The 21,910-nt window shown below is 33.3% G+C and overlaps 1 protein-coding gene across 2 annotated transcripts in view; it reads left to right on the forward strand.

Moving 5' to 3' along the window:
- LOC145292467 (uncharacterized) overlaps window positions 1-21,910 on the forward strand; it is a 61,735-nt gene that overhangs the window by 17,871 nt on the left and 21,954 nt on the right. For both annotated transcript variants that reach the window (XM_080138728.1, XM_080138729.1), the window contains exon 2: window positions 18,087-18,168. In XM_080138728.1, the coding sequence (XP_079994854.1) occupies window positions 18,087-18,168 (82 nt within the window). The remainder of the gene's footprint in view (window positions 1-18,086; window positions 18,169-21,910) is intronic.

Here is a 21,910-nt window from a genome sequence, read left to right on the forward strand (position 1 = left end):
ATAAATATCCAACAAATAATTCTTACCAAAGACATGCTGTTACCCTTCTACTTACCTGGATAAATTTATTTGTGTTTTAACGTATTTTAAAGTGTTTCTTACTTCAAAATGAAAAGTGTAAAACCTGCCTAGTTACGAGGGATGTTTCAAAAGTAGTGGCTCCTATTTTTTTTTTATTCCGCCCTAATAGATCAGAGGGAATTGCAAATTGATGATGGCTGAACTTCTGCATCCACGATCTGAAAATTTCATTTATGTTGCAGATATTGACGGTGTGAGACTCTAAGAAAGCAACCCCTGTCATGAATGTGCATCAGAAGCAGAGATATGTCATTGAATTCCTCCATGCAGAAAAATTTGAATCTATCAACATTCACCATCGCCTGTTGAACGTTTACAAAGTCGATGCAGTTAATGTTAGCACAGATGGGTTCGTCGATTTCCAATTCGACAGCTTTTACACTACCTTCATTTTTAAATAAAAAAAACACTTTAAAATAAGTTAAAACACAAAAAAACTTATTCCAGGTTAATAGAAGAGTAAATTATCTTTCGTTTGGTAACATTTATTTACAGTTCTGAATTTTTTTAGATGAAGGCTGATTGTTTGTATCACTTGTTTTGATCGGACTATTGTTTTCATCTTGAGTGTTATTTGTGCAACGTTTCGGTCAATGTAGCCTTCGACCTTCGTCAGGCATGTTGGTCGCCATTTTGGAAAAAATAACACTCAAGATGAGAACAATAGTCCGATCAAAATTAATAATACTAACATTTATTTAAATATAAGTATTCATTTTTTTATACTTTCTTGTTTTAACTATTCTAGGAAATCACGTAAATTGTTATAAAAATAGAAAAAGTAAATAAAATCATGAATGTTAAATGAAGAAAACCTTATTTAAAGAATATAACATTTTTATATATACAAAATTATAAATTGTTCATTTGAAACGTTCAGTTAGAAAAATAATAAAATGTATGAGTTTTTGCATGCAGTTTATGAGTATTGTGTGTGTGTGTGTGTGTGTGTCGCTTTTTGTCAGTGTAAGTGTACAACTGTGTGTACGTGAGTGTTTTTTTTTTTTTTTTTTTTTTTTTTTTTTTGTCAGAGTGCGTAAGCTGGAAATGAATAGTAATCTCCCTCGCCCAGGACAATGAAATGTCTTCCTGTTAACCTGTGCTGCTGCTGCTGATGATGATGATTATTATTTATTTATTTATTTATTTTTTTTTATTTTTTTTTTTTTTTTTGCTTTTCTTGAAAATCTAAGCTTAAATTTATAAAAAAAAAAAAATTGATTTGGGTATCTTAAATAAAGGCAATCGGTGTGTGCTTCGTGAATGAGAACTTTAGCTAGGATCAAGCTTATACGAGAAAAGGTATAGTGACGAGAATGACCATAGACACCTTCTCCCCAATTTTTGAGTGGCCTTGTGCCTAATTTTTTTTTATTATCTTAGCTTAAATTTCATTTTATTGGCTCCAACCACATGGTTTTACTTTAGCGGGGGGGGGGGTAATCGCCGAGGTGTGGCGAACATAATTTTAAAGTACATCACGTGACATTTTTGCTTTTTCATTATATATGCCAGCTTTAAAAGCAAAAAACTATTTTTTTTTTTTTTTTTTAGATGTTTTGTGTTGGCTGCGGTTTATGTTTCGCCCACTACTCAATAATTATTATAGGATTGAGATTACATGTCAATCCTATACACTGTTACATTTTTTTTTTTTTTTTGCTAATATCATAAATAACAAACTAGAAGAGTTAAAAAAAAATTGTGTATAGCATCTTTATTCTCTCTCTCTCTCTCTCTCTCTCTCTCTCTCTCTCTCTCTCTCTCTCTCTCTCTCTCTCTCTCTCTCTCTACTGGTTTCATACAATTAACAGAAAGTTGACTGACGATTCGACCTAATTTCAGTGTTTTTTGAAACAGTAAAAATGAAAAAATAATTTTTACCCCTCTCCCCGTGCACTAATTTGAATATTACACTTTTTTTCTCCTCTTTCCCCACAACCAGCTGGAGGTCATACTGCAGAACTGAAGGCGACATTAGTAACTGTAATAGAAAGCCGTTTTACATGCTTATCCAAATGATAATTCAATTCAGGATCTTTTAGAAGATTAATGATTTATACATATTGATTATCCAATAAGCTGCAATGTCAAATGGTCAGAAAGACCAGAAAAAGAGTTCAGTTACTTATTTTATCATTTTAAAAACACGTTTTGTCATCCAAACTTCCACCAATACTCCCAATTTGCAACCACCACTGTCTCCCTACCATATTTGGCATTATTTTTGCTCAATTTTTACGGACTTCCTTTCTTACGAATCTTAGCTTATTTCCAGACAATCGCCTCCATGATGTACTCATGATCTTTGTCTAATACATTCCCTGTTTACAACATAACACAAGATTATCAATGGAAATGTATTTGGTGAATATCTATACTAGCAAACATACCCACCAATTTTTATTAGTGTGAGCCCTGGTATGAATTGAAGTAGATAATGGTCTTCCATCTTTAGTTAACCCTGATTTGCATTAATAAGTTAAAATAATTAGGAAGGTAGCAGCAGAAGGTAAAAACAGGATTAACGAAGTTCAGCATATTTGTATCTATCTATATAAAGTTAGGTATGTGCATATGTTTATATATTGGTATGTTCAAGTGTGCTATTATAGGCGCCCCGACCCCAGGTGTTGAGAAGTAAAGGAAGAAAGATGTATAACAAAACAAAAAGTAGATTTAGCGAGTAGCAAAAGGATTTATTAATAGATAAGTTGTTCACGAGTGTAGACAAAATAACAAAAGGATCAAACAATGGACTTGAAATATATTTAGATTTAGTTTGCGGGTACTTTAGGATTGACAATGGGTTTATCACTCTTGGGATTGGCTAGGAGTTTGCAACAGTCAATGATATTTTAGCAACAATAGGAACGGTTTACAGACAAAAAATCCAGTTTGGGAGTTCAGTTGGACTTTGACGTCAGTTGAAGTTAGGACGCAGTTGAAAACTGGTCGTGGTTCGGAACAGATGGAAAGATGAATTGACCAACCAACTGACTGGACAGTCTCAACAGAATGTACGTATAGACCTTAACATTTAGAGGATCGGGGATGTCACACACGAAGCCAGAATCCAATGAATATATACATGAAGTGTTGGAGTTTCTTTTTGTGTTGTGGGTTTTTATTTTATTTTTATACTTGTGGGCCCATGCACTCCTATAGACGGTCGCCAATGCGTAAAAGACAACAACAACAACAGTCATAAAAACAGAAGATGAAGAAATCTGTGGCACACAATGTTGGGGTTAGCAACTTGTCGATGGAACCACATGGTATCGCACAGGATTCACTCCTAAACTAATTGAAAATCACAGAGACTATTAAATAAAAGATTGTGTATGTTGCAAAGGAAATGTAATGTGGTTGGTTTGACTAATACTTTAATTTGCATATCCAGACTTTATCATCTATAAGTAGCTACTTTGGGCATCTTTCTTAGTGTTTTGCTACCTGAATAACACCTTTTTACCATCATATCAAGAAATTTTTTGTTCGTTTTTTTTTTTCATAAAGCATTTTTTAATGATTCGAGCTTGGTTTATTGAATTTTGTATTCAGTAAATGCTTATTGGGATTTGTGTGTATTCACGTCATCTGTTTTTCAGTACATTTTATTGTTTTAATTAAATTTTGCTCCTTTGTCCTCTTAATTTAAGACTCATCTTTTTTATATATAAATTTTTATTGTCTTCGTCATGTAGTGTAGCATGACATTAAAAGTCTGTAAACATGTACGTTTATTTGAAAGCAACAGCAGCAGCCATAACTGCTGGCTGCTGCTGATTGTGTAAAAAAGTGCGGATGCACTTATGTAAATGCATGCGAAATGACGTCACCAGGAGGGAAAAATATAGACATTTAAAAGGACGATCACATTAGAGACGAAAATAATGTTCAAGATCATGTTAGAGGCTGGATGATGTTCGAGAAGACGATCACGTATGGTGAGTTATAGCTGTAACAATGAGGTTGTCGTTGTTACAAAGAAAAAGTGAGTTGAAGTTCTTTTCCATTTTTTTGTCTCCTTTGCGACTGAGGCTACGTGTTGGTTTCTGGACGATGTTACAATTGTTGTTGAGCAAATCGAACATATGCACGATTTCCACTAAATTCATGCCTTAGAGTTATCTGCTCTGCATGAACTTCTCCTTTTCGGCCATAGCTATCCATTATATTTACAAGATTGCCAGTTTTTACTCCCAACACTTGGAGCAGCAAAGCTGAATGGTTACATACAAAGTCGGGGAAGGTTTGTCCAAGAACACAAAATATTAGTGTTATCCGCACCTTACACATTGTTTGCAGAAACAGAGACGACTAGAAAACGATGGATCCTGACGTTGATTCTACCTAGATTTTTCACCAGAGTTCTGTTAGCTGGGTATTTCTGACGTCCTTATGATGCCATTATATGTAACTCTGGCCAAATCAGGTCGGCAAATTTGCTAAAAGTAGTACATTTACCCAGCATAGAGATTATCATAAAGACTAATGCTGGTATAGTGATATAGGATATCCTCCAGGCAAAAGCATGGATGTCTTAAATTACAAGGAAGTTAGCTGGTTAAGGAAAACTTGGAAGAAAGTGACTGGACAAGGCTGTATAGAGTGAAATTGGGAGGCAGTTGACCTGCGGAGCTGGAGAGTGAGCTTGCGAAATAAGAAAATAAATGACTGGCCCTCGGATAAGGAAAAAGTAACGATAAATGAAGAGAGGGATAGGGGAAGACAACTCTACAGTATGGAATTAAACACCACCAAAAGAATTTTATTCCCAACAATGTTGTAATGTTGCTTAAACTATTTCAGCCACTATTACTGAAGCAAGAGAAAGAAAGGAACCGACGCTGCTGTTATCGGCAAGAGAAGAGAGTGAACGGCTCTTACTGTATAAACAAGATTTTAGCTGATCACGTGACGAGCTGCTGTTGGCATCCAAGTATTCGCACTTAATACTACAAAGCTACAGGCAAAATTTTCACACGTTTTCATTTCTGGCCTCCATATAAGACAGATATAATAATAAGATTCGTTGTAACAAAGTACATGTACATTAGAAGAGTGCTTATGTTATATAGATAGTGATTGAGTGAAAGAAAGAGAGGGGGGAGTTTATTCATGCATTAATCTAGAGAGGTAGGGTGCAAGAGATAGAGAGAGATTGATACATATATTAATAATACAAAGAGGTAGGATGAGTAAGAGAGAAAGGGGGTTTATGCTTACATTAATAATGTATAGAGAGAGAGAGAGAGAGAGAGAGAGAGAGAGAGAGAAGAAGTAGAAAGAGAAAGGAAATTTATGCTTACGTTAATAATATATGTTAGAGAGGGACCGTGATGGTAGTGGAGGGGGGTATGCTAGCATTAAATTCCATTAAAAGATTAATGGTATGAACTAGAAATGCTGGTTTACTGTTAGTAAAGAGGAAAACGACTTGCAATCGTGAAGCATATTTCCCAATTGATTCTTAAATAAAAAAAGACCATCTTTTATTAGAAAACTAGCAGGAAAGCCTAGCGTTGCACGGGATTGAACGAGAAACGCTATCATGCTCAACTCGTAACACTAAAATCGTTTATGATTTTTTTTTTTTCTTTTTTTTTCTTTAAATATAATATTCAATTTTTGTGATGGGACTCAAGGCTGCAATCCTAATGTAAATGAAGTGACATTTATGGAAATAATTTTTGGTAAATTTATAATCTTCAACTTTCTCAAGACACACTTATATTTCCTGGGAATGAATGACGACCCCCTGTGTACTCTACACTAAGTCCTGAACTCAAAATATATATAAGGCATGTTACCACTTGGACGTAAAGGACCACTGTTTGGGACAATATCTAAAAGGACACTATGTAGGGAGTTTAGCAGAGAGATGTCTGTTCACATTACATTTAAATTGTCAGTACAGTTAGAAGCAGAATACCTGGAAGAAATTCCAAAATCTAGCAGTCTGAGAGAATAAACTAGAAGACTTTCCAACATCTAGATATTGCTACAGTGAATGGGTGTGATTTTGCTGCTTGTTGGTATGTACGTCAAGGGGGCTACAAGTGCTATGAGTTCATCAGAACACACTCCATTAAAATACTTATGAAACAAGCAAAGGGATGCAATATTGTGGGATTGAACAGAACTTGGAGCATGGTTGATGATATGGGACCTATTAGATTGAAGGCTTTTTTTTTTTTAACCTTATCTAAGAGGGAGAGACTAAGTGGTAAATGCACCAGCCCACGTGTGACAACAATTCTCCATGCATGAGTGAATTTGGCTTTGTAAAGATACAGGAAACGGTCAGGTGTGAGTACTTTTCTATCATGTTAAAGAGAGCCCACTTTCTTTGCAGCAACCTTGGCAATGTCTTCAATGTGTTTATGTTTCCTATGAATGTTAAGCTGAGAAGTTTAAATGAAGAGTCCTCAGGTAATCGGTGGTTGAGAAGGTTTCTTGTAATTGTTAAAGGAAAGAAACTTAGATTGTAGCATTAAATGTTACCATCGAGTGTCTGAAATACGTCTTTATTCCACAAGGTTTCAGCCATTGCCTTAGATATATGTTCAATCGTTTTCCACTTGTGTGCTGTCAACAAATATACCCATCTCGGAGACAATTTTATCAGGAAGGTAATTTATGAATATCAAGAATAATAAAGGTTCAAATGATCGGCCTCTGGAGCACCTCTACATTTATATCATACTGTTTTGACATACAACCATCAAGGGAACACCTGGATTTTTAACTAGGGAATATAGATTTGGAATATATATGGTTATGAGGGTTTATCTCCAAAGTCCCACAAGAAGTTTGCGAAAAAGTAAACAAACAACCAGATGATAGCGTATATATTAAAAAAAAATTAACTATCGACAAACATGTTTCGTCATTAACAACTCATCAGCATGGCTGAAACTGGCGAGATTCAAAATCGAGTGTCTGAATATTTCTTTATCACATTTTTTTTCTTTTCTTTTTTTTTTGCTGTGGTTAGGGTTATTATTATTAGTAGCAGTAGTAGTAATAGAATGGCATCTTATGCTATTTTTTAGATGAAGATTGATTATATTTATTAACATATAAAGATTACAAGAAATAATTACACAACGAATGTGATACAAGACTAAATTGTGTGGAGTGGGCTGGGCTAAATGTCGTGCGTCATCCTTTTGGCACGGCCATTGATAGTTGTGCTTTTGGTCTAGTCTCTCTAACTAGTTTCAGTCACCACAAGACTACATTCACACTGTGGAAAATCCTACTTAATGTTGTCCTTGGGTTTTGACGTTTTATATATATATATATATATATATATATATATATATATATATATATATATATATATATATATATACTAGCAAAAGTACCCGTCGTTGACTGGGTTCAAAAACAGCCTACAGAAAATGGACTTTGATTTATGAAAGTATGATAGGTTATGAAAAGGAAGGGTTGTAAAGAGATAGCTTCGAATTTGGGGGTATCAAAGCAAAATATGATGTAAGTAAATTAAAATAGATAAACTCCATAATTTATTATACCATACCTGTTCACACTGAAACACTTATCACAATATTCTGTGGATCTATATTAAAAAACCTTGTTAAACTTTGTGACATATTTCCATTATATAGAGGTCAGGCACGAACGAACACCCCATCATTTTATTATACCATATTTCTTCAAACTGAAACATAATTATCAAAGTATACTTACGCAGATAGATATGAAAAGTCTTTATTAAAGTTTGTGCCTATTTCCATTCTATGGAGGCCAGGCGCAAACGCAAACCCCACAATTTTATTATACCATCCCTACTTAAGTTAAAAATACTTATCAAAGTATTATGTACATCTATATCAAAAACACTTGTAAACGTTTTTTTTTTTTAATTTTTTATTTCCATACTATGCAGATCCCACAATTTTAATGAATCATCACAATGCCAGATCAAACATGCCCATTCCTGTGTCTCTCGATACATCTATCATTATATGTGATCAGTTTTCTATAATAGTCAACCATGTAGGAGCCTATTCGTGACCAGACACACACACACAGACGTTCAGCTTTATATTATATATATATACTCCTATAAATTCGTTTTTCTTTTGTGTGTATTGATATTCATATTAAAAACCCTCTTTTCTATGTATTTAAAAAGAAAATACAATTTTGTTATATATGGGTTGTGGAATTGCATTCACTAGTAAAAGATCTAGCTAATTTGCATATTCTTTTAAACATTCATTTTAATTAATTCCCTATTAGTTGCTTCGGTTTTCTAATGGGATAATCATCTTTAGTTAACTATTACGTGTAATTATATTCATGCAGATATTCTACATGATTTATACTTGCATAATATTTGCGTAAAAAGTTTATAGTAAACACAAAATTGTTTCCATATATATTTATGTATACGTATATATTTTTGTTTAACAAATTTTGCCTACCAAACTCCTAGAGTCTTTGGTCTACAGACATGAAACTTCATATATAAGGTATTTGAATCCATGCGAAACTTTATATTTGGGCTTTAGCCCGGAAAAATCGGTGCAAAAGTGTGAAAATTAGAAAAAAATGAAATTTGCCAGGTGAAGGTCGAACGCCAGCATTACGAATGTATAACGTAGTAACTATTAGTTCATGTTTTAATTTTTAGCCTTGCAGTAAACATGTTTTCATAGTCCAGTCTTTTTTCGCCGATATTTTTGAAAGTCATCCTCTCGCCGATATTTTTGAAAGTCATCCTCGATTGTCTAACCTTAATTTAAAAAAACTGTCACTTCCGGTTTGGCGGTGGTCGTAACAGCATAGATGTCAGGTTTTTCCCAATTCTTTTCCTCCTTTGCGGTACGGGTTCAAGCCTACCTTCCTACTACCACTTTTTTTTTTTTTTGCTCAACATACACATCCAAACACCCGGGCAAAATTAAAATATCATATTTAAACATATTTTATGATTGGGCTACATGGGGTGTCCCTGCTAGCTTAAATAAATACCTTTGCAGTTTTAATAAAAGAGCTACAATAATATCAAGGCGCCTCCATTTACACTAAACATCCACAGAATGCCAACATCAATATATTATATATGAAAAACTCCGCTGTGGAATTTCCACAGGTCCCGCTAGTTTGTATTATTTTCTTAGAAAATAAATATTTATTCAACAATATTTACTTCGACGTGTTGGTTAGATGAGAAACTCACTGAACCAATCCTGCCAGTGTTATATCAGGAGCATGAGCGTGTGGTTATGAAATCATCCCTCATCCTCCCTACTCTCCTGACCTTGCACCCTCTGACTTTCACCTCTTTCCAGCCATGAAGTTGTTTTTGAAAGGAAAGCGTTTCCCAGATGATGCAGCCTTTATTTCTGAAGTTACGTCGTGGTTAGAGGACCAACCTGGGGTGTTCTACAAAAACGGTCTGCAGAGCTGCATCAAACGATGGGAGAAATGCATAACTGGGTGGTTCCTATGTAGAGAAAGACTAATAACTGTGCCAAGTTTCGTTGCTCTACTGCTATGGGAAGTGGGTCAGGGGCATTACTTATTGCACGCCCCTCGTAATATATCACTTTTTTATAGGTGTCATTTATTTGTTTATTTTGCTTGCGATACTTTTGAACGATTTTCCCCTGCATTCAAACAATCTTAACAACTGCATATGCTAATAAAAGCTTAATCCGTTCGGCCATTCAATTAGTTAAGCTTTCATGCCAGTTTCCAGAAATTATGCTTTCATTTCGTCTTCTTTCAAACATTCATACATTTCTTTTGGATTACACCTGATTCTCCCAAATATAAACCTACCAAAAAGAAGGTAGCTGCCATTTTTAATAGCTTCTTAATATCAACTCTTACTTCCACCTGTTCATAATAATTACATTAACACCATTTGTCCTTCGTTTTTCATGATGGTATTCTTCTGTTATCTACGCTTCATTTTTAATCAAAATCATGACTAGCAGTTTTGTAATTCTTTTCTTTATATTCACCAATCTGTAAAACAAATATCCGCTCAGACTTTTTTAAAACTCAGATATATTATGCAATATAAACATATTGTGTAATATAGGTACATTATGTAATATAGATTATATAATAGATTATATAATATACTAGCAAGGGCGCTCAGTGTTGCCCGGTCATAAAATACGCTAAAGTATGATATTTTAATTTATGCAGATTTCGTATTTATTACTATTGGGTCAATTATTTCATATGATATTGTACCCAATATATAATAATGATTTCCAAAGTAAAAAAAAAAAAATAAATATTGAGTGCCATCAGCTGGAATCGAAACCAAAATCTAACAAAATATAGTTTCATGATTGAAACTATGTCTACAAGTTAATCAAAAACTGAAGTTTATTTGTATTCAATGTGGTTGGATTGTGGAAAGGAGTGTGAATTTTATTGAATACTAGCTGGTTTCCATAACAACAATGTTTTTCATAGACAAGATGCAAGCAAGGTCGAGCAGACGGGCCACAGTTTTATAATTATATATAGGTAAGTGGGGGTGGGGCTTTGCCTGGTATAAAATACACTTAAATATGGTATTTTAATTTGTTCAGATTTTATATATATAGAGTCGTCATTTCAAAAGTTACAAAACAAAAAAACATTTAGGTGCCATCAGCTAGAATCGAAACTGAAAGCAAAACTATAGCATTTAAAGCTGGTGACGTTACCACTGTACCAACATGACATGCATATGAACTATTTAAAGATAAACTAAGATGAATGTACAAAATGCATAACGATTTTTTCAATTTTGACTCCTTTTTGACCCCTTAAAAACTATTTTAACCGGCTAAAGACTCATAAAAAAATGGTCCATAAAAAATTCAATCATTTGAAGCTCCTAGTGCGGCTCTCTGACTTTTAGTTTTGGTAGAGATATTTTGAAAATCTGGAGACAGACAGACAGACAGACAGACATAGTGCCATTTATATATATATATAAAGGCTACCCAGCTTTGCCTGGGATAATAAAAACAAAATGGAAGATCATTAAAAAGTGTGTATTAAAACTCCCATTTTTCTACCTCTCTCAATCCTTCTCTCTTTCACCTCTGCCCAGACTATTCTCTTTTGTTTTAATGTATTTAATAATAATAATAATAATAATAATAACGTAAGTCAAACACCTAAGCTTTCAGTTTTAAAGTCATTACTCCCTAACAATACCCCAAAAATATAATGAAATCTATATTTGTTTTAACTTATTCTCAAACAACGCCAAGTTTCTCATCTTCCTCCTCCCCCTTAATAATATAATGAAACCTATATTTATTTTAGTGTTCTTAAGAAACAGTTCTTTTCTCCCACCTCTCCAGCAAGCATATATCACATAGAAAATGTACTACCGCATTATTGCATACGCCTGTTCTATCTATAATATTGGGTACCAACTCCTGAACAATGCAGAGTATTTTTTCTGGTATACAATAGTATAAAATACAGTAAAAATCTTTCTCTGGGGCAATCCAGTATTTGAAAACATGCTCTCTGTAGAATTGCTCAATCCAAGATATTGATGATTCCCGGGTGACATCGAGTAAACACACCTGCTCTGTCTAGTGTATTGAGCACAACAGCAAGTTAACAAAAAACAGTTATTTCTCCTAGGCAGCGCTGCTTTTAAACTAGTTTTGGGACAATTAATCAGAATTGGGAATCAGAAAAATCAAAACTTTTTGTGTATTGGAATTGGAAAAATTATGCATATTTCCCGATGCCAAAAACGATTCTTTTAATTATCTTCTTTTTTTTTTCTGTTTAAAAAAAAATCTTCCATTGCTGGTAGTAATAATAAAATAATAAATATTTATTGATTTTAAACTATCAGTAATACTAAAATCTATAGATCACTACCTCCCTCTCACAAGTGTATTTTTATGTTTGAGAAAGTATCTGTATATTTAATACATATTTTTTACGGCAATTGGGGAAAATAGCAACTTTATAGTTAAATATTTAGAGATTTATTAAGAATCAGAATCAGTACTTGTGTCAGAATCAGGAATTTAGTATGGAATCAGTAATTGTATTGGATTCGGCAAAAAATGTTGGAATCATCCCATCACTAGTTTAAATTCACTTGTTCTATCTAGGATGTTAAAACCTTTTAAATTACTATATATCACTTATCAAATGTAATCCTGTAATCTTATATTTATTGCTTCCATATAGAGTGCTACTGCAACCACCCTAATAAAATTACGGATGCCTCCAGAGCACTACTAAAACCTTCCTTCCCAAGTTTCTTCTCTCTCTCTCTCTCTCTCTCTCTCTCTCTCTCTCTCTCTCTCTCTCTCTAATCTGGAGAGAAGCTTAAGAAATTTTGAATAATTTTGAAAATAAATGTTTTCCTTCCAAATTATGGCTTAAAAAAATCTATCCCTACATTGACGAAATTTGTTTTGCGACTCTTTTAGGGGTGAGATTCGGGAACAGTTCCATTACCTTCCTAGGTTAATTTTACATAAGAATGCACTTTTAGATTTTTATGCAGATTCTTTAACTTTTCTTTCTAACACACATACAGACTTTGAGTTATATATATATATATATATATATAAATCTCATAATTTAGTAATTTAAATTTTATGATGTGAAATGGTTAAATTTCAAATCTAGAATTCTTATTATATGCAAGACAAAGAATACATTGTAATTAGTATACCTCCTTAACCTATAGGTTTTCGATGCTTACCCATCTCAGCAAATATTATAAATGGTTTATACCTAATTTGCTAAATGCAATAAACATAGAAAATCATAAAAGTTTTTAAATCATAGATTAAGGGAAATTATATATTGGTTCAAAATGAAAAGGATATTGAATTTAATATCCAAATTGTATGGTCAATCCTGAAGTGAGAGTTTTTGGTAGCAGTGAGGCAAAAAGGATCCAATGCGTATCTTGATTCCTCCACGGCACAAGGTAACAATCCGAAGTAGGCATGATTCCTTGGTTTCTCCTTTAGTTAGATGATAAATCCGGTAAATATTTTATTACATAAAATGATGTTTTTTAATAAACATAATTTTTTTTTATATTTATTTAATATTTTTTAATATACGAGTTTGATAATCTACTCCAAATGTAATTTCAATTTGTGAATAAAAACACAGTTTCTGGAGACGGATAAAGCAAAATAAAATGAAATGAAATAAATAAAAGAAATTGCTTATGCATCATATTTATAAATCAGCACAATTTCCCTTACTCTATGATTTAAAAACTTTTAATTATGATTTTCTATGTTTATTGCATTTAGCAAATTAGGTATAAACCATTTATAATATTTGCTGAGATGAGTAAGCATCGAAAACCTATAGGTTAAGGAGATATACTTATTGAAATGTATTCTTTGTCTTGCATATAATAAGAATTCTAGATTTGAAATTTAACCATTTCACATCATAAAATTTAAATTACTAAATTATGATTTATTTGCTCTATCTGGTATATTGAGCAATTTTCATTTAGCTAGAATTGTCTTTATAAAATATTGCAGCCAATAATATTTTGTAAGACCGATAATTACTGGATTTGCATACCAGTAGATTTATTGCATTACATTATTTTGAAGTGTGCATATAATATATATATATATATATATATATATATATGCGTGTGTGTGTTTTATGGTTATAAGAAAATATATACTATTGAGGTGTATATTCTTTAAATAAGATTTCGAATTGTAACAAATATTAAGCTCAATGAAAGTGAATTGCCTCTGAAGTGTTGTTTAGTGATCTTTTGGGAAATACATGTAAGAATGAAAATTCCGGCATCTGCATAAAAAGAATCTAATAAAAATTCATGAGTATGAATTATTTTCATCTTTTGATTTTGGGAATAATAACTGATAATGGATATATATAAATAATAATCATTTTTTATACCAACAGACACTCGTGTTTCATGCTTTCGCAATCATCAGTTTAGAAAGTGACAATTCTTGCTGGTTGGGAGATTTGAACCCAGCTACAAAGTCACCTTTTAACTCCATTTGCCACTAACAATTTAATCTGGACTGCTAACAATTGCCATGAAACTTAAAGGAAATTTAACACCTATAAATATCAAATGTTGACACAACAGTAAATAGTTGAGAGAGTTCAAATGAGTGGAAATTATGAACGCGGTATAACGTTAGTTGACTGCTTTTTGTTTTCATTTTCCAGACAGTGATCAACTTTAATAGTCTTAAAGGGTGAATGGAAGGAGTCCATTTGGGTTTAATCTTTTTGTAACGGTTTACTTCAGTGTGCACCTGTATTTCTTCAGCAAACATGAGAACAAGAATCTTTTTTGGTTATAGTCAGCTAATGTACTTCCTAACTTCCAGCGTAGTGCTACAAGGCTAATCAGTTCTTTGACATCTTTCTCTCCTGCCTATATCTCCCCTGTGCATGTACTCTTATTTTTTTTATTACATTTTTCTGATCTTTCTTTCTTTTTTTATTTAATAATGATTGAGAAATTTTTTTGGTCTTATTTTAATTAAGAATTATTCAAATTAGTGGGAGGGGGGTTTTAAGAATTATTGAAAATATTTTAAAATCTTTTTAAGTAATGAACTATTTAATAAAAACTAATTGTGCTATTTTAATCTGTATAATTTAAATTTTTATTGTATACTTTTCACTAATGTACTTTTACTATATTTTATTTCAATAAATCGCTTCACAATACTGAAGAACAATAAAAGTGAAAGGACTGATTTGCCTCGTCATCGCTTCCGGTAGCGCTATGCCGGAAGTTAGGAAGTACATTAGCTGACTATAACTACTTTTTTTTTTCTGTTAGTCACACATTCAGAGTGACAAAGGATCATCAATGTTTTCACCTTTTTTTTGATAGGAAAAAAATTTGCAATTATGTGAAAACTTTGATTATCATTGAATATGTTAGATAGCCGCTGATGAAATGACCTTGGTAATTGCACAGAAAATAAAATAAATAGGATATTACATCCAGTGGTTAACAAAACGAAGATGCTACCTGTATAAGCAGAAGAATTAGATCCAGTGATTATTACAAAAATGAAGATGCCACTTTTATAAGAGGAAGAATTACATCTGCTTGTTAAATAAACAACATACAACTGGAAAGAGAAGTTGCATAGCTGACATGGCAGAAGAGGCATAGCTACATTAAGTTGTGTAGGTCAAGCTTCAAACTTCAGGACACCATGGAGCCCCTGAACTAGGCAAAGGTTTTTCACGGAGCCCAAACAAGGTAGTTTCTAAAACAAATATGGAAAACATTAATTTTATTTTTTGTTTTTGTTTTTGATTAATCAAAAAGTTGTTGCATTTTTTGTTAATTTATATTTTTATTTACTTTTTCATTAACCATCCTGAAACTCTTTGAATCTGTTATGTATCATATCTTTCCAGTAAAAAAGATCGATAATTAACTGTCTGCAGCCATTTAATTTTTCTATATAAAGCATTTGGTCCGCATTAAGTAAGGGCTTCCGGAGCCCCTCAGCCTCGCTCATGGATCCCCAGGTCTCCGTGGAGCTCACTTTGCGAAACCCTGGTGTAGGTAATATGTTGGAATAAATATGGCAGTTTAAGGATTGTGTCTAGCAATGTTATTTAACCACTTCAATTTTTCATCTGCCTATGGATTGGTATGGCCATTTTAAATTACTATAGTGTCTTTGCATATAGCCAAGAATCACATCAATATTTAATATAACTTGGGTATAAAGTTATGTTTTAGCAAAGGAAGGAAAATGAAGTATACATATTTATGCATATGAACATGGAAATAAATGAAACATTGAGAAAATAGAAGAGTTGTCGCATGTTGAGACTGTGTGTAAAGTAATCAGCCAATGAGTGCAGATCTGTCAAAACTGGGGTAATTGAAAGTGAATAGGTAAAGTAGTTGACCTCACAACTGCTGGGGTTAAACACCTGCAAGAGAGCAGGTCGATATAAAAAAGTGAGACAACAGAGAGGAGAGAGTCAAAGAGCAACGGTGAGCCATGAGTCACATTGCTGCGCTGTGTCATTGAAATCTGCCCACTTCCTGCTCCCTCTACTGTCTACCGACTGCAGCACACAACACAGAGCAAGAAATAAATGATTGTTTATATTTTTCTAACAAACGATTTTTTTTTTTTTTTTTTTTACGAGTTCTTTTCTTGGCTGACTGGAAACTACTATTTGTTCAATACTTATATATTACAGGGTCACCAGTTAGCACATGATACCTAAAACATAAACAGTTTATGTCTAGGAGAAGATACACAACCCATATTGAAAACAAAACTAAAAGAAAGGAGTTAAAGAGAAAAATAAGAGAATTTATTGAACAGATAAACAAATAAACAGTGAAACCAAATACTTACAAGAAAAAGTATGCAAGGGAGATAAATCTGGTTTTAAGTTAATCGAGCTTTTACGTGGTGTAAATAATACCCGCATTTAAGAAATAATGTATTACTTTGATCAGAATGTAAGATCAGAAAATCAATATTTACAAAGGGTCTAGTTCTTTGTGAGGGTGTTTGCAATTGGCTTTCTAGAAGTGTAAGCCAAGTTTAGTTTCAGAACAGTTTCCGATGGTCCGTTGTTCTACACAAGTCCTGGGAGGTGACTATTTTTCAGTAGACAGAACAGTAGTTGGAATCCACAGAGCAAAAGACTCTTCCGATGTCGAGACGGAAAAAACATATGCAAAATTGCTACAGAAATGTTTAATATTTATGGAGCAATTCTGGTTTCTGATTAGTTGGTAGCAGAGCGTGAATTAATTTGATTCGTCAGTTCCTAGCAGCATCGTTTATAAATAGAATCTCCCGACTATGCGGGATCATACCCCTTTATGAACAAAAATATTTTAACAGGCTTGTTTCAGGAATTCCTTATAATCAGATTTTATCCAAGGAAAAAATAAGCCACAGTCATAAATAGTTGAAAGGTTGCCCCAAAACAGCATTCCTTCTCAGAGCTGAGTTAATAACTGAAGTTATGATGCTTTTAGCATCTATTTATAGTCGTCGTGGATGGAACTTTCTAGAATTTCTAAAATGGAACAGTATGACTTGAAACTATTTTATTTTCAGAATCCTGTAGAAACCCTTGTTACTTGAGCCAGCTCCATCCAACAAGTTTACCGCATCCCATATAACAGCTGTGTATGCGCGGTGGTCTGAGGCTGTTACCATTATGAGCGTAAGCCATTCACGGTTCCATAAGCGAAGCCTGTAGAAGTGGGGGGTGTAATTTCAGCATTCTGTTTCACCGTCCTGAGCCAGGTTTTTAGTTGGCCACCGCAGCGCTTCTTCCAGCCTGGTGGTGGTGCTGGGTTGATGGCTTCATAAATGAGGTTGATTAACCTTTTTGAGGGTTTCCATGTCGAGAACAACCGGCTGTATTTCAGTTGGAAGGAAACCAGCAGTCAGAAGCTTAGTCTTATTGGCATTAATCTTCATGCCGATCATTGATGTATAGGATTGCATCTCGTTTATGGCTGATTGGATGTCAGTGTAGCTTTGGCCAGGACGCCGATATCATTGGCATATGCAAATGAAGAAATGATTATTAAATGGTACCTCATCTTTTATCGTAATGGTGAGGTACACCTGGGTCTAAACAGGGAGATCATTTGATGTGTAGTCAAATGCTTTACCACTGAGCTATGTTTTCAATCAATTTAACATGCAGTTAAAATAATCCTAAAAAACTTACTTTCAATGCATCAAGTTTTATTTTTATGCTATTTCAGATGTGATTTCATTAAATAGTAAATAAGTTACATAACTGTGAGAAACACACAATTAATTGATATTAAAAGAGATATATAAATTACATATAAGATTGTTATTATTCTTAATTACATATGATAAATAACAACTCTGTTAATTAATAATGCACCAGCAAATTCCTCATTGTGTCAAATGATAAAAATAAGTTTTTAAAACTTTTTATTTGAATCTTCTTTACAGATAAAAAGGTATTTGCAAGCAGCCAAATCAAGAATGAAAATGCAGAAGAATCTCAGAATATATCTTCAAGACCATCATTAAGGTAAGAATGGTTCAAGTTGATTCCTTGCTCAATAATATATCGCTTTGCATAATATACTTTGTTTTTTCAAGATTGTCGTAGCTGAAAGGTAGCAATAGAGACAATCTCTCATTATCTATAAAATGCTGCTCAACGCACATGTTTCTGACAACAAAGTCCAACTTGTCTACTCGTTTAGTTTAGATATAAGCTAATACTGATAAAAGAAGTGAAGGCATCTGAAAATCAATACTTTGGGTAGAGGAGTCTGGGAAAACTCTGATTTCAAACCTTCACTGCTTTGCAGTCGTATACAATTATAGAAAAGGCTTTGGGAGTAAAAATTGAGGAAAAAAAGCAGAGCTAAAGTTGAGTTCTCAAGGCAGTCTGACAGGTGCTGATTCAGTTTTATCCCAATATTAAAAACTGCCCATAAAGAGAAAATAAACAAAATGGCACTTATGTACTTATGTGTTAGGTTTAAAAAAATCTGTATACCAAAAAATTTCACCAATTAATTAATTTTTTTTAAGCAAGAAAAAAACACGTTTTAACAGCAAAATGTCTTGTTTGCCATTTTCCGCTTATATTAAGGTTAATATCCTTAGGGGCATAATTAAAACTTATCACACAGTCATCATAGTAATCTATCTATCTATCTGGTCGGGCACCTTGCTTGAACCAATGTGACTCTATCTCTCTCCAGCTTTCCGTCTTCCATCCGCTGCCTCAAATCTTCATGATCACAATTGGCGTCATGTGCAATTTGCTTATGTACGTGGATCTAGATCATCTTATACTCATGCGCCCGAGCCATGGAGTCTACAGCAATATATTTCTCACCAATTCTTGCTTGCTCCTCTGGCAGTGACTGGCAAATTGTAGACGTCGCTCCCTGACGGTAGTAGATATGGCAGGTAGGTTGCCATAAAATTGCTGCTTCATGGGATGATCTTGCCAAGCTATATCTAACACTGTTCGTAGCATACGTGTGTACATGCCATCTAGCTTTGTTTTGGTGAGTGTCCAGGTTGTAGCACTATAAACAAGGACAATCTCATAATAATACTGGCTAGAAATTGTTTACTGATCAAATTTTATTTTATCAAAACACAAATACTATATGAATTTTCATAAATTTTGGTGTATAGCTTCTTTTTTTTAACTTAACAGGTATGTACATAATAAAAGTTTTTTTAATATTAGAATAAAGCTGGATATGCACCATCCAAGGTTGTATGCAGTAACATTCTAGCAACTTGGACGATTCTCTGAAACCATCCATATTGGCACTTATCTTTCCAATAAGTATTCCAACAATGTGAAGAGGAAGGTCTGTTGCATGCTTAATGTTTATCCTCTGTTCGGTGACTATATACCATTTAAAAATAACAATTTATAATTAAAAGGAAAGTAATTCTTTGCCCTTTGTTATCTCCATTTAGATTAACAATATTTCGGAAAGTAGAGTTATGTCTCATGCATTCAACCAGCTGGCATTTGAGAGAACAATATTGACATTTTGCTTGGTGACTACAATTAATTTTGTCCTCATTACAAAGTAATTATTTTTCTATTGTAATTACACAATATTTTTTGATCTATACAGAAGTATTTTACCTCATTTATTCTTCATATTTGTGTTTTACCACTAATAAAGAACATTATTTCACCCTTGATACTTACTTATTCAAGCATTGATCTGAACTGAGCCCTATGGTCTTTAGAGATTGAAGAATGCAAATTTGTCAGAAAACATTAAACTATAATACATATAATGTTTGCATCTTGCTTACCTCTGTTAGACTGCTGTAATACAAAACACTCAGCATTTTGTCATTTGCTTTGTGGGCCTTATTTTTAATGCCCAAACATCAAAAAGAGTCAACATGCAAGTAAGATGGACTATATTTAAATGTGATACTATCCTGGTCACAGCACCATTGTAAAACTATCATGGACACAGGACCCACATATGATAGTATTGTGGCCTGTGGAATTAATCTTGTTCTGTCTGCCCGTGGAGATGTCCCTGGATGGAATTGTAGTATCCTGGGGGAATTGACCTACCAGCTCTTAAAGTTAAATTCTCATTTTGAATAGCATTGGGGTCATTGTTTCTTCTTATTATTTAGATCCTCAAATGTAGTGGCCTGTTGGTGTCCCGATGAGTAATACGGAGTTGTTGTATATATAAACAAAAAGAAAGAGAAAAAGAATAAGAATAAATCCTTGTATTGTATCAAGTTTACTGACCTTAGACTTTAATTCTTTAAAATACCCAACAACCTGTGGTATTATAAACAAGCTGTCATTTTGAAATAAGTAAAAAGTGAATTTGTCTCCCCTGTTGTTAGTAAATAGCAACTATTCTTTTTTTGGCATGGTATAGGGTATAAATTGTACAGTTTTTCTTTTCCTCTTGACCTTTTTCTTTTCTGAAAATGAAGATTATTTAAATTCTTTTCTTTTTTGTCATAACTAATAATTAATTTCAACATTTTTTTTCATTGCCATTACACTTTTGACATTTTTATTTTTTCGGCCTTAGCCGTGGCTTGATGGTGACTTTCTCGTCCACCCCTTCTAAATTCCTGCATGAATTCATTGTTTTTTTTTTTTCTTTAGATGTTTTTTTTTTTTTTCACCCAACTACTTGTCAGTGGATATTTTGGCGGTTGATTTTGGGAACCTTTTTTAATTGAAGTTTTTCCAGATTTTTTATCTGGGTTTGAGAGTGATTGATCATTGGTCATTTTAAGTTTCTGCTTGCCCAAAAGTCCGGTAGAAAGGAAAAAGTGTCACTGAGATTCATGCAACTTGCAGGCATTTATAGAATGGGGCAGGTGGAGGAAACATCTTAACTGCATATTTCCTTTTATTAGATTGATTCCCGATTGGCTGTTTGTTAGAAGCTGATCTAGCAGAGTAAGCACTTGTAATGAATGGTTCTCAAAAACTGATGTTTCGCATTTTAAGGGGGAGCTGATCATTACTTCTTAATTGAGTCCACATTGATTAGATTATCAAATGCAGTGGCCTATTGCTGTCCAAACGGGTGATATCGGGTTGTACAGCGTCATTAATTCTCTCCAGAGAATTAATTATCCAACCTTGGGGACAGGATAATCAATAAAAAGTTGTACACTTTGTAAAAAAGTAAATAAAATATTGTATTAAAAAATGTAGCTTTTATGCTTTCATTACAGCATTTAGAAAAGCGTAAAACTCAAATTGCCATCCTGGTCTAGCATATGTCTACCCTGCTGAGTTTCTCTTGTGGTGAGAAAGAAAGAAAATGTCCAGTAAAAAGAAAGAGATAATCACGAATGCATAAAAAGAGAGAGAAAGAAAGAACAAGGGTTAATCTTTGTATTTTATCGAGCTTACCAGCTTCAATTGTATATGTCTTTGTCTTCTGATTTTTGGAAGCTGGTGTAAACCACAGATGTCACTGACCTCTAACCTCTTAAAGCACCCAACAGGTATTATAAATAAGTTGTCAGTGATGATTGCAGTCATGAGGGAAGACAAGTAACAGGACACAAGGACAAAATTAGACATAATGTTGACTTTTAATGTGAGGAAATCCAGCTGGGCAAAAGAGTGCCTATCCTTGTGCTACAAAATAAATAAATGTGAAAGTTTTTGTTTATTTCATTTATCATACCTATAATACAACCAACAGTTATTTGAATGCCTAATTTGCATAATTATTTTTTTAAGATAATTCATAATAAATTAATATTATTGTTATTCATTT

Source organism: Euprymna scolopes, chromosome 2 (genome assembly GCF_053919585.1).
Source record: "Euprymna scolopes isolate OS-2025 chromosome 2, ASM5391958v1, whole genome shotgun sequence".
Lineage (NCBI taxonomy): Eukaryota > Metazoa > Mollusca > Cephalopoda > Sepiida > Sepiolidae > Euprymna > Euprymna scolopes.